Source organism: Babylonia areolata, chromosome 18 (genome assembly GCF_041734735.1).
Source record: "Babylonia areolata isolate BAREFJ2019XMU chromosome 18, ASM4173473v1, whole genome shotgun sequence".
Lineage (NCBI taxonomy): Eukaryota > Metazoa > Mollusca > Gastropoda > Neogastropoda > Buccinidae > Babylonia > Babylonia areolata.
The window spans coordinates 47549251-47571973 of record NC_134893.1 but is presented as its reverse complement, the minus strand read 5'-3'; the positions used below and the strand labels follow the sequence as shown (position 1 = coordinate 47571973).

General features: G+C 42.3%; 2 protein-coding genes across 2 annotated transcripts in view; one reads left to right on the top strand and one right to left on the bottom strand.

Moving 5' to 3' along the window:
• The window catches only part of LOC143292852 (uncharacterized), a 10000-nt gene extending 8644 nt beyond the window's left edge, over nucleotides 1-1356 (top strand). The window contains exon 7 of the mRNA XM_076603478.1: nucleotides 1-1356. This exon is cut by the window's left edge and continues 91 nt beyond it. Within this exon, the coding sequence (XP_076459593.1) occupies nucleotides 1-40 (40 nt within the window). The 3' untranslated portion in view covers nucleotides 41-1356.
• A 905-nt stretch (nucleotides 1357-2261) lies between these two features.
• Nucleotides 2262-22723, bottom strand: part of LOC143292258 (protocadherin Fat 4-like) — a 36790-nt gene continuing 16328 nt past the window's right edge. The window contains exons 23-46 of the mRNA XM_076602446.1: nucleotides 22264-22446; nucleotides 21531-21653; nucleotides 21074-21265; nucleotides 20545-20673; nucleotides 19780-19962; nucleotides 19310-19438; nucleotides 18675-18863; nucleotides 18099-18227; nucleotides 17597-17779; nucleotides 17277-17399; nucleotides 16639-16830; nucleotides 16097-16225; nucleotides 15226-15411; nucleotides 14659-14790; nucleotides 13883-14206; nucleotides 13395-13574; nucleotides 12684-12806; nucleotides 11969-12151; nucleotides 11396-11545; nucleotides 10667-10849; nucleotides 7266-9412; nucleotides 6093-6192; nucleotides 5446-5576; nucleotides 2262-2274 (exon numbers count right to left, since the gene is read on the bottom strand). Coding sequence (XP_076458561.1) covers nucleotides 2262-2274; nucleotides 5446-5576; nucleotides 6093-6192; nucleotides 7266-9412; nucleotides 10667-10849; nucleotides 11396-11545; nucleotides 11969-12151; nucleotides 12684-12806; nucleotides 13395-13574; nucleotides 13883-14206; nucleotides 14659-14790; nucleotides 15226-15411; nucleotides 16097-16225; nucleotides 16639-16830; nucleotides 17277-17399; nucleotides 17597-17779; nucleotides 18099-18227; nucleotides 18675-18863; nucleotides 19310-19438; nucleotides 19780-19962; nucleotides 20545-20673; nucleotides 21074-21265; nucleotides 21531-21653; nucleotides 22264-22446 — 5736 coding nt within the window. The remainder of the gene's footprint in view (nucleotides 2275-5445; nucleotides 5577-6092; nucleotides 6193-7265; nucleotides 9413-10666; nucleotides 10850-11395; nucleotides 11546-11968; nucleotides 12152-12683; nucleotides 12807-13394; nucleotides 13575-13882; nucleotides 14207-14658; nucleotides 14791-15225; nucleotides 15412-16096; nucleotides 16226-16638; nucleotides 16831-17276; nucleotides 17400-17596; nucleotides 17780-18098; nucleotides 18228-18674; nucleotides 18864-19309; nucleotides 19439-19779; nucleotides 19963-20544; nucleotides 20674-21073; nucleotides 21266-21530; nucleotides 21654-22263; nucleotides 22447-22723) is intronic.

Genomic DNA, 22723 nt, shown 5'->3' with positions numbered 1-22723 from the left:
GAGTGCTGCTGCATTTTTATGCCGCATATTTCACCCATAGTACCATCGCCAACGTGTGCGTGGCGATCGGCCTTTTGAGTGCTCATGCGTATTTATGCCACATATTTCAACCATACTGAGATTTAGCGTCAATCATAGCTAACATATCGTATTTGAATTTTTTATTTTTTGTAATGTGTTGCATTGACTGAAAACAATTTTAAAAAAAATTAAAAAAATTAGTAAGCACTAGGATCTATTGCTTTTTTTAATTTTATTTATTTATTTATTTATTTTTTACTTTAGTGCTATTTTCGCTGTTTTATACTGGGAAGGTCTGATTGTGGTTGTACATTAATGATTGTGCCTTATTGTTGCTGTTGTTTTATAACACAAACTGAGATATCAGGAACAAACTTGTTTTGTATATCTAAACTTTGTATAGCTGTTATAGTGTGCCAACAGTGTCACCCCCCCCCCCACCACCCACACTCTGTCCCCCTTCCCTCCCCATCCCTTCACCCCCCCATCCCCCCCTTCTTATCTCCCTTCCCGCTCCATCCAAAGTCGAGTCTTTGAGGTCTCGCCAACACCGTGCCACCCTCCCTCCTTCCACCCTCCCCACCCCACTCCCTAGTTGGCGCCTTTGGTCCGCGACACCGCGACACCAGTCCCAACTGTAGGAACACGTGCGGTTGTGTGATGTCTGCCACAATCCCCGTGCTGAGCGGAACATCCCGTGTAGCGGCCTGTCTTTCAAGTCGTTCCCCATCTCCCCTTTTCACAAGCACGGCTGAGATAGATGGCGGAACTTCCGGTACATTAGAAGGGAGAATTTATGCTAATGTGAACTTTGATCATGCCGGCTAACATGCCGAGAGTTGTATTCTCCTGTCTCCCCAATCTCTTTGTGACGTAAACCAGTGAACTTGTCACAGAATGTGTGTAGAAACAAGTGGGCTGAATTGTAGCAAATCAGATCAATCTGTTGAACTGGACGAATCGGGATAAAGCAGTGAATCTGTCAGTCATTCGCATAGCGTCACTAGGACAAGCAAAGATTGGTTATTTCGGTTCAACTAGTTGGGGGAGTGAGTGTTGTAGCTTGCATTAGTATACACAGTATGTTGTGGGGAGGGATAAAACCAGTCAGCAAAGCCAGTTCTTAGCTGTCTCCCAGAAAAACTGACTGACACAGGCTGACTGACTGATCAGTGATGTGAGGTGCTGCTTGTAGTTGTAGATGCTGCTTGTAGATGCTGCTTGTAGGAAGTACTTGAAGTAGGCAGTGTGTGCTGCCTTAGCGTGTGTTGCTTTTGCTAAGTAGGGTGAACTGCTTAATGTGTGTGCTGTAAAGTAAACACTCTATAAAAACCACTCCATGTGGCCCTGCTATTGATGTGAGGAGAGAGTGAGTGAGTGCATCATCAGTTGATCCTATATCCCCCTGTCTGCTCCCTCTCTCTCTTGGAATCGAACCACAACACTTCAGAACACAGTTTTTACATAGCTAACTGTGTAATTATGTTGTTTTGTTTAAAAAAAAACGATTAAGCAGAGAATGATGAGAGAGAGAGAGACAGACAAGAGTCAGAGACAGAGAAACACACACACACACACACACAGCGAAAGAGAGAGAGAGAGTGAGGCAGACAGACAAAGAGAGAGAGAGAGAGAGAGAGGAGGTAGTTGTGTGACAGATATCAGATAGCAACACAAATTGCGATTTAATGAATGCAAAACATATCTTTATTAAACATAAAAAAGTTGCTAAGCATACACTGATACTGAGATAGAAAATGTTCATGAAAATAAACACAGTGTACAAACAACACGAGGATACACATGGACAGAACTTCTTCAAAGCAGCCCGTCAACGAGTTAAAAAAAAAAACAACAACAAAAAACAACAACACAACCAACCAAACAAAAAAAAAACAACATTAAAGAATAATTGGACAGAAGATTATACTAGAACGATATCAGTCTCAGGAACAAACAAAAAGCAAATCAAAAGCTGCACGACACAGACGAAACCCTTTTTCACACAACAAACGGACCGATAAAATTCAAAGCCGGGTTGGTAGGCAAGGTGACAACACTAGACAACAGATGACAGTCCTCTGAGACAGACGACCTCAGAGGACGGTTGTTCCCTCCTGATGTCCCATGGGCTGAGGTTCGTCTTGTCTGTAAGCAAGCAGGGAAAAAGACGGACATGACGATGACGGGGGGAAGGGAAGGAGGATGGAAAGGAGGAGGTCGGTCAGTGGTGAGATGGATCAGTAGAGCACCCTGCACATGACAAACACAGCAAGCACCCCACGCGTGTCAGTTTCAAAGCACCGCATGCAAGCCACCAACGTGTAACAATAATCTTGTCATGCATAACTGGGCTACCATTAGCAGCTATACAGACTCCGGTAAAACAACAGCAAAAAAAAACAAACAACAGCAACAAAAAAAACAACAAAAAAACAAAACCTGAACGAGAAATCTAATAATGAATAATGCATGCATCCCTGTTGAAAGCTGGTGGAAATTAAGTTGCATACACATTAATCAAAAGCAAATGATCAATCATGCAAATAAAATTAATGTGAGAGAGAGAGAAAGAGAGACAGAGACAGAGAAAGATCTTTACAGTTATATTTTATCAGTTTAAACACCACATTCGATTTGTGATTGCAAAAATAATTGTGAAATTGTAAACGGACTGGAATAATATCATATCTGCACTTAAAACAACAACAAGAAACAACCAACCAAAACGTAGTGCTGATTCTACGCGAATTGATCATTTTCCGATTTCTTGTAGGTGACAAGTTCCGGTCAGTGTGTCTTCACCATATCAAAAGAAAAATCTGCTCAGACTCGGTTGCCTGTTGAATTTTACAGCGTTTATCAAATCATCAGATACTGATCATCGTGAGCAGGCCAAGTAGAATTCGAAAACTATTTCCATGCTGTCGTAAAACGTGCACGGATATTAAAAACTGAAATAAATCTGATCTTATCTTGACAGGTTCTATAAAAAAATAAAATAATAATGTAGAAATAAACAGGCATAAGTATTGTTTGTACAATAAAAGCATTATTTTCAAATGTTAAAATCATTCATGAAGCGTTAATCAGGGTTTCTTAACTTTGCTGATGAGCAGAATCCTTCTAAAGGTGAAGCCTGGGTAAGTTTTATTGATATCTATCATTTGCCCGTTGGGATTTTCGATCACTTTTGAGAAAATGGGAACATTTGAATATGATCAAACACACACACACACACACACACACACACACACACCGAAACATGGCTACATTACGGACTTATTTTCCGTACACACATGAGTCAAAAACCCAAGAAATTAACGTTTATCTCATCTGAAAGGAGTCAGGAACATATTTCACTGGCTGAAGATTTTTTTCCCAACATTTTGTATTCAGAAAAAAGTTTACAGATACAAAATTTATATACTTTGTGCATTAGAAGACGTACATGGTAAAGACATAATGATGTTCTACACAATGACAAGTCCACAACAACATGATGCGAGCAGAACGATACATATTCAATATACATAATTCCACGGTGACATTATACAGCTTAATCTTGTATTAAACATGTATATGGAGACCATTTTTGCACAAATTCGTTATGTTCCATAGTTATATTAAAAGTACACTTGTCTACTTTATATGCCTGCTTGAGATCTTAAAAATATTGTTATGGTTTTACTTTGTTGGTCCTACATTTGGGTACATAGAATTTAATATCAATCAATAAAATATGTGAGAAACATCCGTCAGTTTTTATTTTGCTATGTCCAAAAAGCACTAGTGCATAATTTAGAGTAAGTTTGTCACAATGTAAAGACTTTTCTTTCAAATGTCTTACAAATTCTGTTAAAAAAAGTTTCCACAGATAAGGCAGAACTGTATCTTTATATTCTTGCAGAAATTACACTTACTGTCTGGGAGTACTCCCATCTTCATCAGCACAGAATTGTGTCACAAGAATATGATCATCTGAACACATTTTAATCTTATCTCTTGGATTTTTCTTGTATTGAAAAAAAAAAAAAAAAATCCAATCAAACTTGTTTTCAAAAATCAAGTCCCAATTTTTACAGGCATTTGGTAGTTCTGTTTTTTCCAATTTGTATCTCGTAGAAACATTTCGTTCCTCTTGGAGCTTTTATTGTTGCAGTATATGTTTTATTGAAGCTTGTTCCATTATGATAATCGTTTTCAAATGTTATATTCTTTTCTCTTCAAAAAACCTTCCAACCGGGTTAACATGACCAAAGATTCCAGTACTGGGACTCGAAGATAGCGAAATGAACAAACTTTCCTTGATAACTTCACTATAAGGGAGAACATCATTTCTTTTGTAAAAATGTGAAATGTCATGGTTTTATGCTAATATAGCACCAGAAAGAATGTTCAACATGTTGATTTACACTGTGGTTCATGTGAACTGATCACTGTGGGAAAAGACACGGGTTCTGTAGCATCATTTAGAAATTTGATGCACTTAACCGACACAGAAGAGGGTTAGATGCCAGAAAGGCAAAAAATGTCAAAACTGGAATGGCCACAAATGACAGCCAACTTGTACCGAAAGATATCGTTTTTATGTCCTCTGAATTTGATGACTTTCATTCAGTCTACAACGGTGAAAACCAAGATTTTCTTCAAAACAGTTTATAATGATAAAATTTCTGACACTATTCTGGTATTAAAGGAAAAAATAAATACAATCAGTAAGTCAGTGTGATTAATACGTGTGATTATAAGGAAGATCAGATCGATGAAGACTGATTGTTATACTCAACTCGTGTCAATAAATGGAAACAATCGTCGACACTAAATTAAAACAGCAAAAAGTTCAATGGCGTCAACTGCGTGTTTGAGTGTATGTGCCTCACACTGATTCTCTCTTACGGGGTGTGTGAGTGAGTGTGTGTGTGTGTGTGTGTGTGTGTGTGTGTGTGTGTGTGTGTGAGGGAGAGAGAGAATGTATGTGTGTGCATGTGTGTGTACGTATGTGTGCGTGTGTGTCGGGGGTGGGGGTGGGGGTGGGAGGTGAGTCTCTGTGTGTGTGAGACAGCGTGTGTGTCTATGTCTGCATGATTTTTGTGTGTGTGTGTGTGTCTATGTCTGCATGATTTTTGTGTGTGTGTGTCTGTGTGTGCGTGCGTGCGTGTGTGTGAACAAGCATTGTCCACAAAGATTTTTAGCAAAACGGAGCATTCCCAACATTATTTATTACACGGACAACGTCTTTAGGCTGAAGCCGAGAGAAAAGAAACGTTAATTAGTATAAAATAAAAAGTGCAGTGAATGAAACATCCATGACGACAAGCAGGGTAAGAGAAGCAAATCAAAACATCAAGCAAAGAATAAAACCCAAAACCACCACCACCACGACAACAACAACAAAAGAGCAAGATGCACTCACTGACTCACTTTCCATAGACGGGATTCTGAACGGTAGAGCTGGTGGTGGCCCCGGCTCCCGCTCCTCCTTGCTGGTAGGCCATGTTGATCTCACCCAGCTCCTGCACCGTTTCGTCCGGCGGCACGTACATGTTCAGGCTCTGCAACCATCACAGTCCACTGCAGTTCTGCTTGTTGGATTCGTGATCACGGCAATGACCCTACACATACCGCGATCTACTGATCTGTTTGACTGCGGTGCTCGTCAGAGCGACGAGCGCTTGAGGATGGTGGTGGGGGTTCGGTAGGTGGGGATGTGTGTGTGTGTGTGTGTGTGGAGGGGGGCCGGGGGGGGGGGGGGGGTAGGGGGGCGGAGGTGTGAGAACGTGCGTCCACGTGTGTAGGTGCGTTTGCGTGTGTGTGATACATACAGATGACTGAAACACTCCCTTGTCCTCAAGGCATCTTTCAGTCTTATTCATGCTGATCTTGAAATCGGAACTCATGCTGCAGCATGTTATATTTAGTTCTACAAGTTGTGTTGAATATCACGTAAGAAGTACTTAAATTATGAGTCCGATTATCTAAACATGTAAATACCATTCATGTGCGCTACATTTGACTCCATGAATGCAAAAAACAGTGAAAAACCAAGCACAGAAATTATGAGAAAATACCTGAGTCTCATACTCCCGGAGAAAGCTTGGGGGCTCAGTGAAGTCAGCGCTGGCCATAGTAGCATGGTACACTCTGTAATGTCTCATGTAGCTGTTGTACCTGTAAAAAAAAAAATCAACAATTACGCATGACCTTCATCAAAAATGTAATGAGGACTAGAAATGACAATCATAAGTGATTTAAAACAATATACAAATTTTAATTTTTCATCAGATTTGTTCAACACTGTTTTTCTCTAAAATAAAATTTAACTTATCCTCAACCAATCTGTGTATCAATACGTTTGGATTAGTGTTTATTGTTCTCTTGTGGGCCATTACTGGTTGTTGTTTTTTTCATTTGGTGTGTGTGTGTGTGTGTGTGTGTGTGTGTGTGTGTGTGTGTGTGTGAGGGGCGGAGGGGGGGTCTCTGTCTTTCCGATGGTGTAATACCTACGCCGCTCATCTCGAGTTCCCCATCATCAGACTTGTCTGCCATAGAATCTATGCTAGCAGTCCCAATGAGCTTTCAATGTAAAATTTCCAAGTGACCACGCACCAGAGGAGACCTAAACTGCTGATGAGTTACCGTCGCTTAATCGCCTAGTCGAATAGCTAGTCTTCTGGTACGACTCCTGGGTCAAAGGCTGCCACAATGTCCGTCCAATGACAGTCCCCTATGAAGCTGCCGATATTTAATTTGCCTTAAGACTCACCAAAAACATGAGCGGTGTGCAGAATTTGAAACTCGGTTAGCAAGGCAACATAAAACTCCAAAACCTTTGAGACAATTTGTTCATTTTCAATGATGGCGAGGATGTTGATGTTTCAGCTATGGGGGTTCATAAAGACTTGGAACTTCGTTGCAAGGCTGTACTCTTACACTTCCGTTCTTAATACATCCTAACATCGCCCAGGTGCGCGACAAAGCCACCTGCAGTGATGGTCAAGAAACTAATATGCAACAGTGAAGTGCATGACCCTTAACTGTGTGGTCCCAGTCTTCCCACTTGAGTCCATAGAGTAGGAGCCGGCATCGGGCAGAGATATCCGATAATGATAGTCTGTAACCTAACCACTTCGCCACAGCGGTTGGTTCAATCATCATCATCATCATTTTCATTATCATCATCTATGTTTGCGCGAAAGGAATGTGGGGACTGAGCAAATAAATCAGACAAAGCTCTCCCTCACCTGGTGTAGGACCTGACAATGACGATAAGAGCCACAATTCCCAGGACGATGACGATGCCGCCCAGGGCAACAAGGGCGGACCACGGGTCATCTGTCCACCAGACGTGAGACTTGGTCATAGGTTTGCCGATGGAGAAGGCGAACTGGCCCAGATCAGAAATAGCGGCACTGTCTGAGAGTCGTTGGGAAAGGCCAGTGACCACCGTCAGGTCGAAAGGCTTTCGGATTTCCACCACTCTTCCCACGTTGATGTTCTGGCGGAGCGTCTGGAGAATCAAGGTGACGTCCAAGGCTGTGTTCTCGTACAGCAGGAAGGTCTGATAGTCTGCCAGGACAAAGACCACGTCAGTGCCTGTCAGGTCGATGTCCAGTTCGCCGCTCGTTACCACCAGCCGCTGCTGAATGGATTCAATGATGGCGATCTGGCCGAAGGCGGCTTGAATGTCTTGCCTCAGAGATTCTTTGAATGGCACCACCTCGTTGGGCAGAACATTGTCAAGGACCAGAATGAAGCGGTTCTTGTCCACGATGATGTTCACATGGACGTCGGTTGCCCGGACTTGGGCAGGGACTCCATTGTCGGTTGCTGTGGCTGATAAGACGTACCGCGATTGCATATTATTCTGCATACCAAACCTGATGGTGTTGTACAGGTTCCCATTGCCATCCAAGTAGAAGGGGTTGTTGTTTGTCTGGGACAACTGAACTGATACATCTCCATTACTACCATCATCTGGGTCACTGGCCATAACTTGACCAATGAATGTCCCTGGTTCGGCTACACTGGAGACAGCAAAAACGTATACAGCTGCAGTATTCTGTGGGTAGACGGGGAACATAAACTGCGGTGCATTGTCATTGACATCCAGAACACTGACCAGCAAGTACGTGTATGAGTAAGTGTTGTAGACGTTTTCTATCTGTCGCTTGACTCTGCCTACACTACGCTTACCAATGCTGCTGTAGCCAACTTGGATGGTCAAGTTGTAGAACCCAGTCTGTTCACGATCCAAAATTTTTTCACGAGTAACTATGCACTTTTTGTCAGAGGTTACTCGGGTGGTGAAGATGGCATCAAATACGCCCACACCATTAATGAGAACAATATTACAAAAGAAATTACGTCCTTGGTCAATATTAGCAATGTCCAAGATGTATTCGTTGCTGACAGAGACCGTGTCTTCAGTGGTCTCCAGGATTTGCCAGTAATGGAAGAGACTGGTGAAGCCAATGGTGCGGACAACGTTGGTCTTGGTGACGTTGACTGTGACGGGGGCTCGGCTACTGAGTGGCTGCCAGCTTCTGTCGATGGCGATGATATAGAAGAAGTAAGAAGTGGTGTCGTCCAGCAGTAAGTTGTTGCGCACGTATACCACGCCATCCAGGGTCACTCCAAAGTAGGTTTCGGCCAACGGGTAGTTTTCGTCGATGATGTAATCAAAGTAGGCGTTGTTGGTCTCCCTGTTAAACGGTTCACTGTCGTCCTTGTCCACAGCAGTGACGGTGAACAAAGTGCGACCCACTGCCCATGAGTCCTCAATGGTAGCACCGTATCGCAGTTCAGTGAAGGTGGGACGATGGATGTTGCGCACAATATTGACAGTCAGCGTAGCTCTCGCCGACTTGGGTGGAATGGCGCTGTCTGAAGCTTCAATGGTAATGTAAAACACGTCAGGAACCCGAGCTTGTGCTAGCTGCTGCGCTAAAATGATGTCTCCTGATGTGGGACTAGCAATGAAAAAGTTGGCTGCCTGAGGAGCGATGTTAAATTGAGGGTTTGGATAGGACACGCTGACAATACTGTACTGCAACTGTCCACTTGGTGTGTTAGCTGGATCGGCGTCTGTGGCAAGGACCTGCTGCACAACAGAGCGCACTGGGAGATATTCAGACACAGTGACGTTGTAGGAGTCCTGATCGAAAACAGGGGTGTTGGGGTTACGGCGCACGTTCACGATGACCTGGGCGAGGGCGCTCCTGGGTGAAGCCCCCTGGACTGGACTGTCGACAGCCTGGATGTCCATGGTATAGAGGGTGGTGCTGTCCAGCAGCAGTGAGTTCCTCACTCGGACAATGCCCGAGCTGGAATCCACGTCAAAGTAAATGGACGCCGGTACTGAGCTCAGCATGGAGAATGTGATGCGGTCCTGTAACAAGACAGTAGCAATCATGGTCTGCTTAGGGTCACACATTTCGAAAATCACATGTAAAATAAACGTAAACATACAAAATACCCACTTAAAAGATGTGAGTATGAAATTCCCATCCCAGCTCAGAACAACACGACAGACTATCAAAGAAATGAAAATACGTCTGCAAAGAAACAAACAGAAACACAAAATAACCTGTTTGTTAGTGGTAAATCATTTCTGTGATAACATCGAATCCACTCATTAAGCAGAAACACAAAAAATGTCTATTATTTCATGGTGATATATCACTGAAAAACTACAGCACTAACTGACATCTAATTCATCCCTGAAACAGAAAAAAATGGTAACATTTCTGCTATTTCCAAATGATAAATCATCGAAAACGTATATTGCTGGATGGCATCTATTCCGTTCATTCAGTAAAAACACGAACCAAAACACGTCTGTCATCTCCTATGATAAATCATTTATGTGATGATAAAAGGCAGATACCTCAATGACATTTAATTCATTTATTAACTAGAAACACGAGCTAAAACATGTTTGCTTTTTTTTTTCTTTTAATAAACCGTTTCTGTTATGGAACTGTAACATGTGTTTCACTTGTTCAACTTCTCTGTCAGCCTTTCGCCTTCTGACCTTACATCTGCTGTTGAGTGGTGTCATTCATTATCAAGGCTGGTGATCTCACTCATGTTGGAATTGTCGATTATACTTTTCATTTTCCGCCTTTAATTATATTTAGCTAGTAATAAAGAACACAATCTTCTAAACTCTTTAAAATGTAGGTATTTTAAGCTAGTAATAAAGAACACAATCTTCTAAACTCTTTAAAATGTAGGTATTTATAAAATACTTCTCACAGTATAACGAAGATGTGTTTTAATTGTTCACTTTATTTCGTGTAACGTAGTTCTGTGATTTTGACGGATTTAAAAACAAATGAAATGTGCGAGATTAGGAGTTAAATAACCATGTTACTTCAAAAAGAAATTTCGAAAACACATGAAAACAAAATCAAACATTCATGCAAAGTGATCAAGCCAATAACTGTACATACCCACACACACACCATCACCTGCCTTACTCCCATCACTACCCCTCTTCCCCCTTTACTACACACACACATACACATACACGCAAACACACACACACACACACGCTTAACAAATATTCATCCCCAGTGTTCGCTCCCTATGCAGTAAACAGCTGCTACGGCATGTTATTCTAGAAACACAGGCCACTTACAGCATCGGCATCAGAGGCGGTGACACGGACCAGGGACTGCGAGACGCCAATAGTCTCATCCACAGTGACGTTGTAGACAGACTGGGAGAAGACAGGGCCGTTACGGTTACGCACCACTGTTACCCGGACACGGATAAAGGATGATCGACGCACCACGCCGTTGTCAGTGGCAACCACGTACAGCTGGCAAACAGACAAAAGTGTACGTTTCTGAATTTGCAATTCCCAATGGACGTGTAGGCCTATGTAATCCGCATAGGCTAATTCGATACCAGTTTATATGGTATATACACACTTGAAGAAGTATACTGCAAAGAAAAACAACCACTATCGACACCACTAAAGATACTTAAAAAAAAACAACCCACTAACGATGCAAAGCACTAAGGAAGTGAATATATTTGTCAATCAATACATTTTTCCCTAAAAAAAATCAAGCAAAAGTCAAAGCCTTCATGACTTTCGTGTAATTCCTGCAGGATCTGCCACACAACAAAAACAATCAAACCCAACAACAACACCCAAAACCAAACAAAACACAAAAGCAACAACAAAAACAAAAAAATATTAGTCAAAACAATTCTCTTTTTCACATTTAACAAACAAAAAAATCAAAATCTATGTTAAGTGTCAGAGCAGCAAGCTACTTATTTATCGTTGGAATGGTATAGAAAGAAATGGAGAGATATGAAATAGTGACACCCAGGTGAACAGGTCACCAGAACTCACCACATAGAGCACAGGCATGTTGGTGTCATCACTCAGTCGAGAAGACACGGCCAGCGCACCACTGGTAGGGTTGACGTAGAAGTACTGATTCACGTAAGTTGGCTCTGACTTCTCGCCATCGATGTTGTACGTGATAGCGCCGTTCTCGCCCTGAGAAAATGTCAATGAGTATATTTCAACAATATCCCGTTTTCGATACTCAAACACATTGCACTCACTTGACTCTAAACTGACCGGTAGCATTGAAAATTGTACCTGTTCAAAGCTGAAAGTCTTTGTTAAGACAGTTACCTGTTAATGGATACGTGAGAAAAATTCTAAAGATTTGGATATTTTCAGTTAGCACAGATACACATCTTGCTGGAAGCAGCAATGGTTTTGTTGGTTTCAGCTGGATTAAATATTATCAATGTCTAGTGAAAATTTCCCTGACTTGTTTCACTTTCCTCGTTCACCCCATGCTCATACATCAACGCACATATCTCATAATAATCCCTCCACATAAAGCATTTATACAAACACATATACACAAATAGTTCGCACACAAGTCCGCAAAGCAAACACTAGACTCACTGAGTCGGAATCGGTAGCGTTGACTTTGAGGAAAGCCACCCCCAAGGGCTGGTCCTCATTGAGGGTGATGGAGATATCTCCGTGCAGGAAGCTAGGATCGTTGGCATTGCGAGTCACCAGCACTCTGATGATAACAGTGGTGCGTACAGAGTTGTCATCTACCCGGAAGGCGACAAGGCGAATCTGTGTAAAATACAGAAAAAGTTATTTTTAATCAGATTTTCAGAACTAAACACAGATGTGAGATTCTTTGTCACTTTCAAATGAGGGATACACGACGTTTACTTATGCAACTTCATGACACAAAATCTTTACACGAGACGCTCGTGTCATGCTTTCATTTCAATTGTGTTGCCCATGAATAACTGCATGATTTCTGTTCAACATGCTGCATTGTTTCATGTCACCTTAAAATATACAAAGAATGTAAAAAAAAACAAACAAAAAAACATAACCCCCCCCCCCAAAAAAAAAAAAAACACATATATAAACAGGTAAGAAAGTCTCTGATTTGGGTTTGCTGGTATTTTTTTTTCCAGAGAAAATTAATAAAGTGGTAATGTTTCAAATAATACCTATATTCACATTCAGAGAGTAATGCTTTTGACAACTCTACTCTCCACAACTGCAAATTCCCTCGCTCTTCATGTGATCACGAGGAATATATCACAGACGGACTTCCTTAGCAAGTTATAAGGAGAAAGCGAAGACTCACCACGAAGGAGTTGGCATCATCAGACCTCAGACTCTGAGCCAGGGTGATGAGGGCAGTGTCCACATCCAGTCTGAACAGCGTGGAAGCAAGGCCGTCTCCTGTGATCTCATACTCCAATGCACGCTGGAACACAATGCCATCATCATGTTGATTACAGATGGTGAATTTACCACGGCGATCTCAATGAGACAGAATGGAAAAAAAAATTCATCGCCTGTCCCATATTTGAAACTTGTTAAATATTTTGTTGAAATTAAAACGAGTACGCCTATAAAATGATATATATAATTATATGTCTTGTGTTTTGTAAACACAAAATGTGTGAAATATTGTAACACTGAAATATGTAATTACAGCCCTTGAGAATAAACTTGCATTTCATTTGCTAAACACACACACACACACACACGCGCGCTCGCGCGCGCGCACACACACACACACACATGCATTGGCACATACACATACACACACAGATATTCATCTTCAAATATACAATCAAAACTGCGACCACAAAAAAGCCTCAGTAATTCAGAAGACTGCATGCATACAATACAGACGTTTTCAAGCAGGCGACCTTTGTAAAGTATCATTTTCTGTGTGTATCTCTAAAAGAAACAAAGTGTACGTGCTACTTCAAGCAAAAGCTGAGACACAAGCAGAGATTTCTGCAAGTGCAAATTGAAGCGACAAAGAACTGGACGCAGCTCTTACAGCCAGTGGATCCGTGGCGGTGACCTGAATGATGCTGGTACCCAAGGGTGTGTCTTCGGGCAGAGTGACCACGTACTCGGATTGAGAGAAGGCAGGGTTACCCTCACGTCGGATGCGGATGGTCACTGTGATCTCACTAGACTGGGTGGGGATACCTTGGTCAGAGGCCCGCACAGTCAACTGAAATATGAACCAAACAATCCTAGGTTATCATGAGCGACGCCAGGGCAGTGAAAAAAAACGACACACACCACACCAAGAATGTCATAAACGACACACACCACACCAACCATGTGCTCGCTTACAATTGTCTCAGGAAAATAAACTGCTGTAACCACCCTATTTATTCTTTAAGATATTTTTCTGTACTTTTGCGACATCTACACAAAGCCGATGTGTTGTGTATAATCCAAATTATTCCATTTACATCTGAACTTAAAGATAATCATCATAACCATCATTTCCCATCAAATCAACCATTTACTCACTCTGTAGACATCTAAAGGAGCAGTAGTGAGCGACACACGGGCGCTGATGTTTCCGACAACGGGGTCAATCTGGAAGAAGGTCCTGGTGTTGGCATCACTGACAATGCTGTAAGTGATGATACCGTTAGGGGTCGTGTCGGGATCTGAATCCACAGCCTTAACAGTGACGATAGTGCTCAGGACCGAGATCGCCTCAGACACCACGACGTCAGCATTGGGGGCTTGGACAAAGGCAGGTCGGCCTGTGTTACGTAGAATGGTGACCACTACACTGGCCGTGCTGGTCTTGCTCAGGGCGCCCAAGTCACGTGCGATCACCCGGAACTGGTGACAACAGAGAAGGGCTTTCAACTACTTTTTCTGTCTTTTAAATGAGACACGAAAACACGTCTTATCAACCCTTGTTGATTAAAACACACTCTCTTTGAGACATTCTAGTCAGCGATGGCGTTTTATTCTAAGTTTGTGCCAAACAGTATAATTAATGATCTGGTAGTGAATGTACTGAGAATTACACAACAAAGAAAGATACACAAGACAAGCTCTTGCTTCTTCCACAAAAATGAATCACATCAAATTCTTCTGAAACTGTAATCTACAAGGCCGAACTTTACCAAAACAAACATAAAAACGTACAAGGACATATGAAGACCAGGTCAATCTATGTACGACCTGTTGCACTCAAATCGTTTCGCATATACTGATCAATTAAGATCCTTGTTGCATTTTGGGAGTCAACGCCAGATTCATACAAAGACTGGACGAAGCCAACTCACATTGTAGACAGATGGTACGCTCGCGGTCAGGTCCTTTGAGATACGGATGAGGCCAGTGAAGGGATCGACGTTGAAGAACTCGTTGGCTGGAGCATTGGCATCGATCTCAAACGTCACCTGGTTTTCTGGGTCCTGAAGAAGGGAGACAACACAAAGGCTGATGGTGGTGCGCAAGCTTCAGATAACGGTACATTCATAATGCTGATGGGTCTCAAGACGATCTAAACTGCGTGCATATTGGTATGTTTGAAAAAAACCAAAAACGTTTGTGGCTTTTAAAGGTTCAAAATCATTTTAATCCAAGAAACCCGATTTGGGTACAATTGGGCATTGTGCAGAACGTATGGTCAGATCATCAATATAAGCAGACTAAATAAACAAACACAGGTTTTGGTCTTACATTGTGCCACTGATGTAAAGAATAATTACACTGCTCCTTCTTCCTTATTCTCCAAAGCATAATGAAGCATGGAACAGTCCACTCTCCTTGCTCCATCACTGCAAAAATCAAATTCTTTGCCCCGCGCCCCATTCCTAACTACCCTACCCAAACAGAAGAGCACTCACAGTGATGTCACTGTCAGTGGCATCCACTTTAAGGACGCTGGAGCCCACAGCCTCAAAGTCGTACACGGAGGCTGAGTAGGTGTTCTGGCTGAACACTGGAGGGAACAAGTTCCGAAGAACGTTGATCTTCACCAACTCGCTCACCACAATGTCCGGGTTGCCGGTGTCTCGAGCCGTAACCAGCAGCTGAGGAATGAAGCACAAGACCAGTAAATGATGGACAAATGGACTAGATTCGCCTAAAACGACATATATTAAAATATGATAACATGACATAAATTTATTATGTTAACAGGAAGGGTAACGTCCCACAAATTATTTAATGGGAGGGTAATGTCCTACTTTTCAAACAAAAGTGGATTTGTAGAAAAGATGAGAAAGCTGATTTCTTTTTTCCTGTTTCTGTCTCTGTCCGTCTGTAGTACTCTCCCTCTTTCTCACAGGCGCGCGCACACACACACACATGCGCGCGCGTACACATACACACTTTCATTTATGAAACACTCAAGTTTACACGGTCGCTAACATTTCACAGCCATCCTAACCTCAACTACCACACTATTCATCAACGTGTAAGTTTTTGGCAGATAGCGCGAAAACTCGTCAGTTTTCTTGACTTATGATCTTCTTCTGTGGCATCATGCAAATATGTTACAGACAAGGCTTAGAAACATGTTCTAGTTTCTCACCAACAAAATATTGTGGATTTAAAGACAGATTACGAACCCATCCTTATCTCGACCGTTTTGACAGCATGTGATTTACGCCATGTTTATAAACTCCATCTGTTACTCCAACTTCTCTCAACCACTCTCTGTCTCTATCTCCCTATTTCTGTCAGATGGCCAACGTGGTTTTAAAACCAGCTTACAGTGTAAGAGGCGAAGACTTGTGAGTTTCTTGTCAGAGGCTGCCGTACGCTGATGGCACCAGTGTTTTCATTCAAAGTGAAGTAAGTCAGGCCTGGCTGGAAGCCCTCCAAGCGGTATCGGATGTTGCCCTGTTGGACAGACACACATGTTTAAAGAAAGAGAAAGCTTCATCGTACATATTTCTGCCATGGTAATAATAAACACATGAACAATTGCACACATAGACACAATAACATACTCAATAACACACATGCAACTTACTTATATTTCCTTCCTTTGTTTTTTTCAAAACAAAACTCATATAACTACCATTTCATCCCTGACACTTCACACTTACACACACACACATACACACACCATTAAATACTCATACAAAGCCAAACACACATACACAAATGCATACCTAGAGGAAGAAAAAAGAAAAACAGCAAAACAGAGACCTACCCAGATACAGGCTAAACGACAGCCTGTACGCACACACACAAAAACCCTCTACCGCACAAATACTCTCTCTACCAAACCTATATATAAACCCACATACCCTGAGGTCTGGATCGATGGCCAAGACCGTGATGACTGTGGTGTTGACGGCCTGGGTGAGTGGCACGGGCACCTCGTAAGGCGTGTTCTGGAACACTGGGGGCCCGCTGTCTCGCAGCACGTTGATGATCACTGTGGCGCGCACAGTCTTCTGGATGGCCGCTGCACGGTCATCCGCTGCCTGGATGTCAAACTGCACAGGGGGAAACAGATCCACGGTATACTGAGTAGAGAATGGGACAGAAACGTGAAGGAACAAAAATGGTGACTTTTCTTACAAGTCTTTCACCGCCTTTTGTAAGACAGCAGTGCTTCAAAAAGTTATAAAGCTGGAAGATGGAAACAGAAGCAGGGCGAGTCTGATTGGTTGTCTTAAATTCAAAACGTATCCCTCGGGGTATTTCTTCTTATGCTTTTTAATTAAAAATGTTGTTTTTTTTTTATTATCAAATATCCGTTTCCTATCTTTGAGGATCTTTTTCTACACTCTCGTGTATCTTTGTGTGTGGGAACTGAGGATTAGGATAGCTCAGAAGGTACGGCAGTTGCCTTATCAGCGTTATCTCTAATAAAATGAGACAAAGAAAGAGGGCAGGTCAAATAATAAGGAAAGGCGGTCTTGCTGACTAAATTACATACCGTATACTGACTCCTGGTGGTGGATTGCAGAGAGGACTTGAGCACAATGGTGCCACTGTCTGGACTGAGGTAGAACAGGTCCTGGTCAACAGGTGTACCCAAGTTGGTGTAGATGATCTTGTCCTGAAACATAAAGTACAATACACAGGGCGGTAAAATCCTTGTACATCGTTGTCTTTCTCACAAACAAATTCACGCACACATACTTACAGATGTGCGCGCACAAACACACATTTCTATTTTTTGCTCTCTCTTGTTCTTTCACATTCCACACACAATCTCTCTCTCTCTCTCTCAGTTACAAGACCATGATGACTCACCCCATCAGCATCAGTGGCAGTGGGAGTACCAATGACGTCGCCCACAGGGAAGGTCTCAGCGATACTATATTCATAGCGCCCACTGGAGAAACTGGGCCCATTGGCATTTCGCACAACGTTGATCACTAAGTCTGCCTCAGCGCGCTTGTCGGGATACACTGTGTCATAAGCTTGGATGCGAGCCTGCATCAAACAACAACGCAATGAGATGGCACAGTCTACATTCAGTTTGTCTAAAAATTGCAATGAAGCCAGTATCACCCAAAAGTAGCAACAAATAGCTTACAGGCTAAAATCAATTGTGTACACTGTGCAACACGTTTTCTATCGTCGTTGTCAGGATTATCACAATCTCCCCATTATCAAAAATATCATAACTACTACCATCATCATCAACGCTACTGCCACCATTTATCAATCCTGAACCTGAAATAGGGGATGTTCTGCACTGCACAAGGTCCCTGACAGACAAGTGAAAGTGTGAAAAGATTAGCGCACTCACTGTGTACGTCTGTCGTCCGTCACCGTCTGATAGCAGACTGTTTCTGAGCACCAGTTCACCAGTCACCTCGTTGATCTCGAAGAAACTCTGGACTGGGAAGATACCCGCCAGTTCATAGCGGATCACACCCTGAACACAACATTCAAAAAATAATTCAGCATTTAGGGGACAATACGTAAATACAAAACAAAGGATTATGGTGGCTTAGCAAGATACAGTTCAAAAGAGAAATGAAACTTATTATCACTATTTGTGGACAGAAAATGTGTCTTCGCCAGTAAAAGTGCTATTGACTGGACGTGCCAAGCTGACTTGGGTTATTTATTTACTTATTTACTCAAATCCACTCAAACAGTTAACCCAAAGCGGTTCCAATGAAGTGAAAAATATTTTATCATATCCTTTTTTTGTTATTCTTTTTGGATAGGACTGTGGACGTTTTGCATACAACGTCAGTTAGGGGATCTTTTATACGGGTATATGAATATGAAAACTGGCCAGCAGTAAATTAAAGAAAACAAAGTGTTCTCCAGCATCTTCCAATAACTAAACACCCAGAATGTGTGATGTGCAGACCTCGAGGTCAGCATCCGTAGCGGTGGCAGTGAAGACGGTTCTGTCCACAGCCTGCTGTTCATTGAGAGCCACGGAGCTGGGCAGGTTGCTGAAGAGAGGAGAGAACAGGTCACGCAGCACCGTCACGATCACCGAGGCTGAGGCGAACTGCTGGTTACTGCCCGCGTTGTCTCGAGCTGTTACCGAGATCTGGACGCACAAGAAAACATTTGTAAAGGCATGGGATAAGGAAGATTCCGTGATACGGAAGAGATGGAAGTACATCATGGAAAATATAAGAAACTAGCTTATGAACTGACCTGAATTAACTGAATAAATATATTTTTTTAAAGAGCAGACAGTGGAATTATAACTGATTTATAAAAGTCAAACAATTCAACAACTATTCTCAAAAACTTTTCAATCATAGCTGTCACAAACCTTTCAACCACCACAATCACTAACTATTCAACACTCAGTGTCAAAAACCTTTCGAACGTCACATTTACAAATCTTCCAACCCTCATACTCGCGCCATTTCAACCCTGTCAGTTACAAACTTTTCAAGCTTGCCAATGGGAGAAGTCACAAAGCTGTCTGTCCTCCCAGTCTCAACAAGACCACACGACCAACAGGTGAGGTGCAGAACTACTCACCGTGTATTCTGTTGTCCGCTGCAGGTCGTTCTCCAGGGACTCCCTCACGCTGATCAGGCAGGTGGTGGGGTCAATGGCAAAGTACCTCTGAGCGAGAGAATCTCCCGAGATCTGGCACGTCACAGTGTTCTGTTCGAACAGAAAACGACGGCTGCTTAGCACACTGAATGACATAACGTACAGAAAACAGCTGTTACGCAGAATAAATCTGAAAGTGATTCATTTTTTCCCTTCCAGAAGTAAAACCGACGTGCATCTCAATGACGCACATTAGAAAAGCATGCAGACAACGATAAACGCCTAGAGGATTATAAGTTAACATGACAATCTATTCATATTTACTAGTACTGCACAGTATGACCTAACTGGTATGCCAGTTACAAGACCACATTACGTGTTCTCACTACTATCCAAGTATTAGTTGCACTCATGCTACAGTGACCACAGCCTTTATATCTGATCATACTTACGCCATCAGGATCGGAGACGTTGAGCTTTTCGATGTAGGTGTCAACCACAATGTCCTCTCTGACTGTCTTGCGGTAGACAGACGGGAAGAAGACTGGCCTGTTCAAGTTGCGCAACACAGTGATGAACACCTCCGCTGTGGCAGTCAGGTAGCTGGCTGCAGTGTCATAGGCACGGATGCGGAGCTGCAGGGACAGAAGGCAGACAGTCAGAACACACAATGCTTAATAGTATCGGACCTTTTGCAACATCACAACAATATGCATTCGTGACTCTTTACAACTTGATTCCTTTTCATGAGTTTTAAATCATTACTCGAAAATAATCGATACTCCAAGCCGCCTTTTTTTCTGCCAATTTACATTTTCAAAACTTTCAAGCCTTCTCAAAGATAGGCATATTTGTTGCAGTTAAAAAAATCTTTGCTGTTTTAGTTTGTTTTGTTTTGCTTCAATGTGAGTTTCACATAATCAGAATGATTACTTTCGTTGATTGTTTTTTAGTGTTTTACTTTTTTAATCAGCTCAGAGATCAGTAAAATGCACATATTGTATACTACTTAAAAAGTAGCTTCTTGTCTGTTAACCGTCAGTCCTAAACGAATTTCAAAATATTCACAAAAATTTATGGTTTTTTTTTGTCTTTTACAAACAACTGCTGTTTCCCTGTTAAACGCCAATTTATCCTCGATTTCTAGGCGATACATGTGTGTCCTAACTTATTTGTTCATGAGAATGGTATCCATGAACGTATAGAACGCCACGTACTGTGTAAGCAGCCAGTCGAAGATTGTCGGCCCTCAGATCTTGCACAACACGCACTTCTCCAGTTACGTTGTTCACATCGAAGAAGCTGGGAGCTGGGTAGTCGCCGACTACCTCGTAAAAAATGCGACCCTGAAATCAGATCCACCCATCTCATGTCTGAACCTCGTTCGAGAGAACTAGAATAATGCATTATATGAGGCTTTGTTATACACTCTTCGTACATCATTCTTAAGCATTCTCCATTTGCACTTTTGTATCAATACGCAATAATACTAAAGTCCAACTATAGGAACCAAAATAACAGTTGTTAATGGTAATGTTTATGATCTTTGGCGAATATAGAACAAGTACAAGATAAGCACGCACGCGAACGTGTGTGTGTGTGTGTGTGTGTGTGTGTGTGTGTGTGTGTGTGTGCGCGTGTGCGAATGTGTGTACGTGCGTGCGTGCGTATGTGTGCATATATGCAGATAAATATCTGAACGTTTCCCATTTACTCCAAGAAGATACAAGCATGTCAGGGACTTACCACGAGGTTGGCGCGCGTGGCCCTGACGGTGAGCAGTGAAGAAGCGACGTTAACGTTTTCTGGCACCGTGGTGGAGTAGACGGCATTCTCTGTGAAGACCGGGACGCTGGTATCCCTGGTGACTCCCACCAACAGCGTGGCCTGAGCCACCTGGGCTGTCGGGTAGCCGTTGTCCGACACGGTCACTGTGCACTGTCCATGGATAAAATAGACATGCATTTACAACAGGATTTTCCGACTACTCTGACTTCAGCCCTCCTCGATTTCTTGAAGGAAGGAGGAAGTAAGGGAGATAAAGCGGAAACTTTGTTGGGCAAACTTTGGTTGTTAATACAATGATTTAATATCGCGGCGATTTGTTTTCATTATTCGAATTGCAAATATACACAAGCAGGCAAAATAAAAACAAACACAAAACAACAACAAAGCAAACAGTAACACCAAGGGTAGAACTCACAGTGAACAGATTCTCTGGTGCGTCGAGCAGCAGCTCCTTCAGGAAGACGACACCAGTGTCAGCAGCGATGTAGAACACCTCTTGACAGCGTGCATCATTGGTGATTGTGTAGGTGAGACGATCCTGCAAACCAATGCCGTTATGTGAAAGGTGGGAAGTCAACGACATGGTTATCAACAATGTCACCATAAACGCTATTTTCAGTAATGTCATCATCAACGCGTTGAGCAGCAAATCATTACCAAAATACTAATAATGTCATCATTTCCGAAAGCAGTAATGACATCGTCAACACAACAACAGCACTGATAACCTGCCATTCTGTTCTTAAGAAAGCTTCGTCTGCCCCTGTCCAACTATTAGTATATGCTTGCTTTTAACACTATATCTATTGCTGCTGCTGCTGCTGCTGTTACTTCTCATCATATTCTAACCACCAACAACTACCACAGCGGATGCTGCTTTTGCTGCCACTTTTCCATACACCACCACCACGAGCTGGGAACACCACTACAAATTATCCGTTATTATCATTTCTACTACATTCAAATATATCTCACTTCACATGATGAAGTTACCAAGGCCTGCTTCAAAAGGTATTACATTATCAAAGATACAGATAACAATCTAAGAACTTTAAAAAGTATACACAAACATTATCCGAATCCTAACAAGCAATTTCACTCAGAATTTCACATACAGTCGTAAATTTTCCATTAAATACGAAACTCACCAGGTCTGCATCCGTAGCCGTAATATCAAGGAGCTGTGAGCCAATGAGTTCTTGCTCAGAGACTTGCACTGTGTAGGTCTGGCGTGTGAAAACAGGGCCGTTGACGTTACGTCGAATGGTGATGGTTACGTCTTCTTCGTCATACTGCAATGGGTTGGCGTTGTCTACGGCTCGGACACGGAGCTGTAATACCCACAGAAAAGCATGCTGAACTGTGCCAATTGATTGGAATATACGTTTATGCTCAGAAATAATAAAAGCAGAAAATGCAATTAAAGTCATATAGGAAAACAAAGATAGGAAACACACAAGAATACAAGGAAACACAAACTGTGTCAACGGTCTTGGGTTAGCGGTTTAGCAAATTTGATAAGCCTATTGTTCGATTTTTTCAGGCTGTACACAAGTATACAATCAATTTATTGTTAATTGATTCTGTAAGATTGACAGTGATATGTTA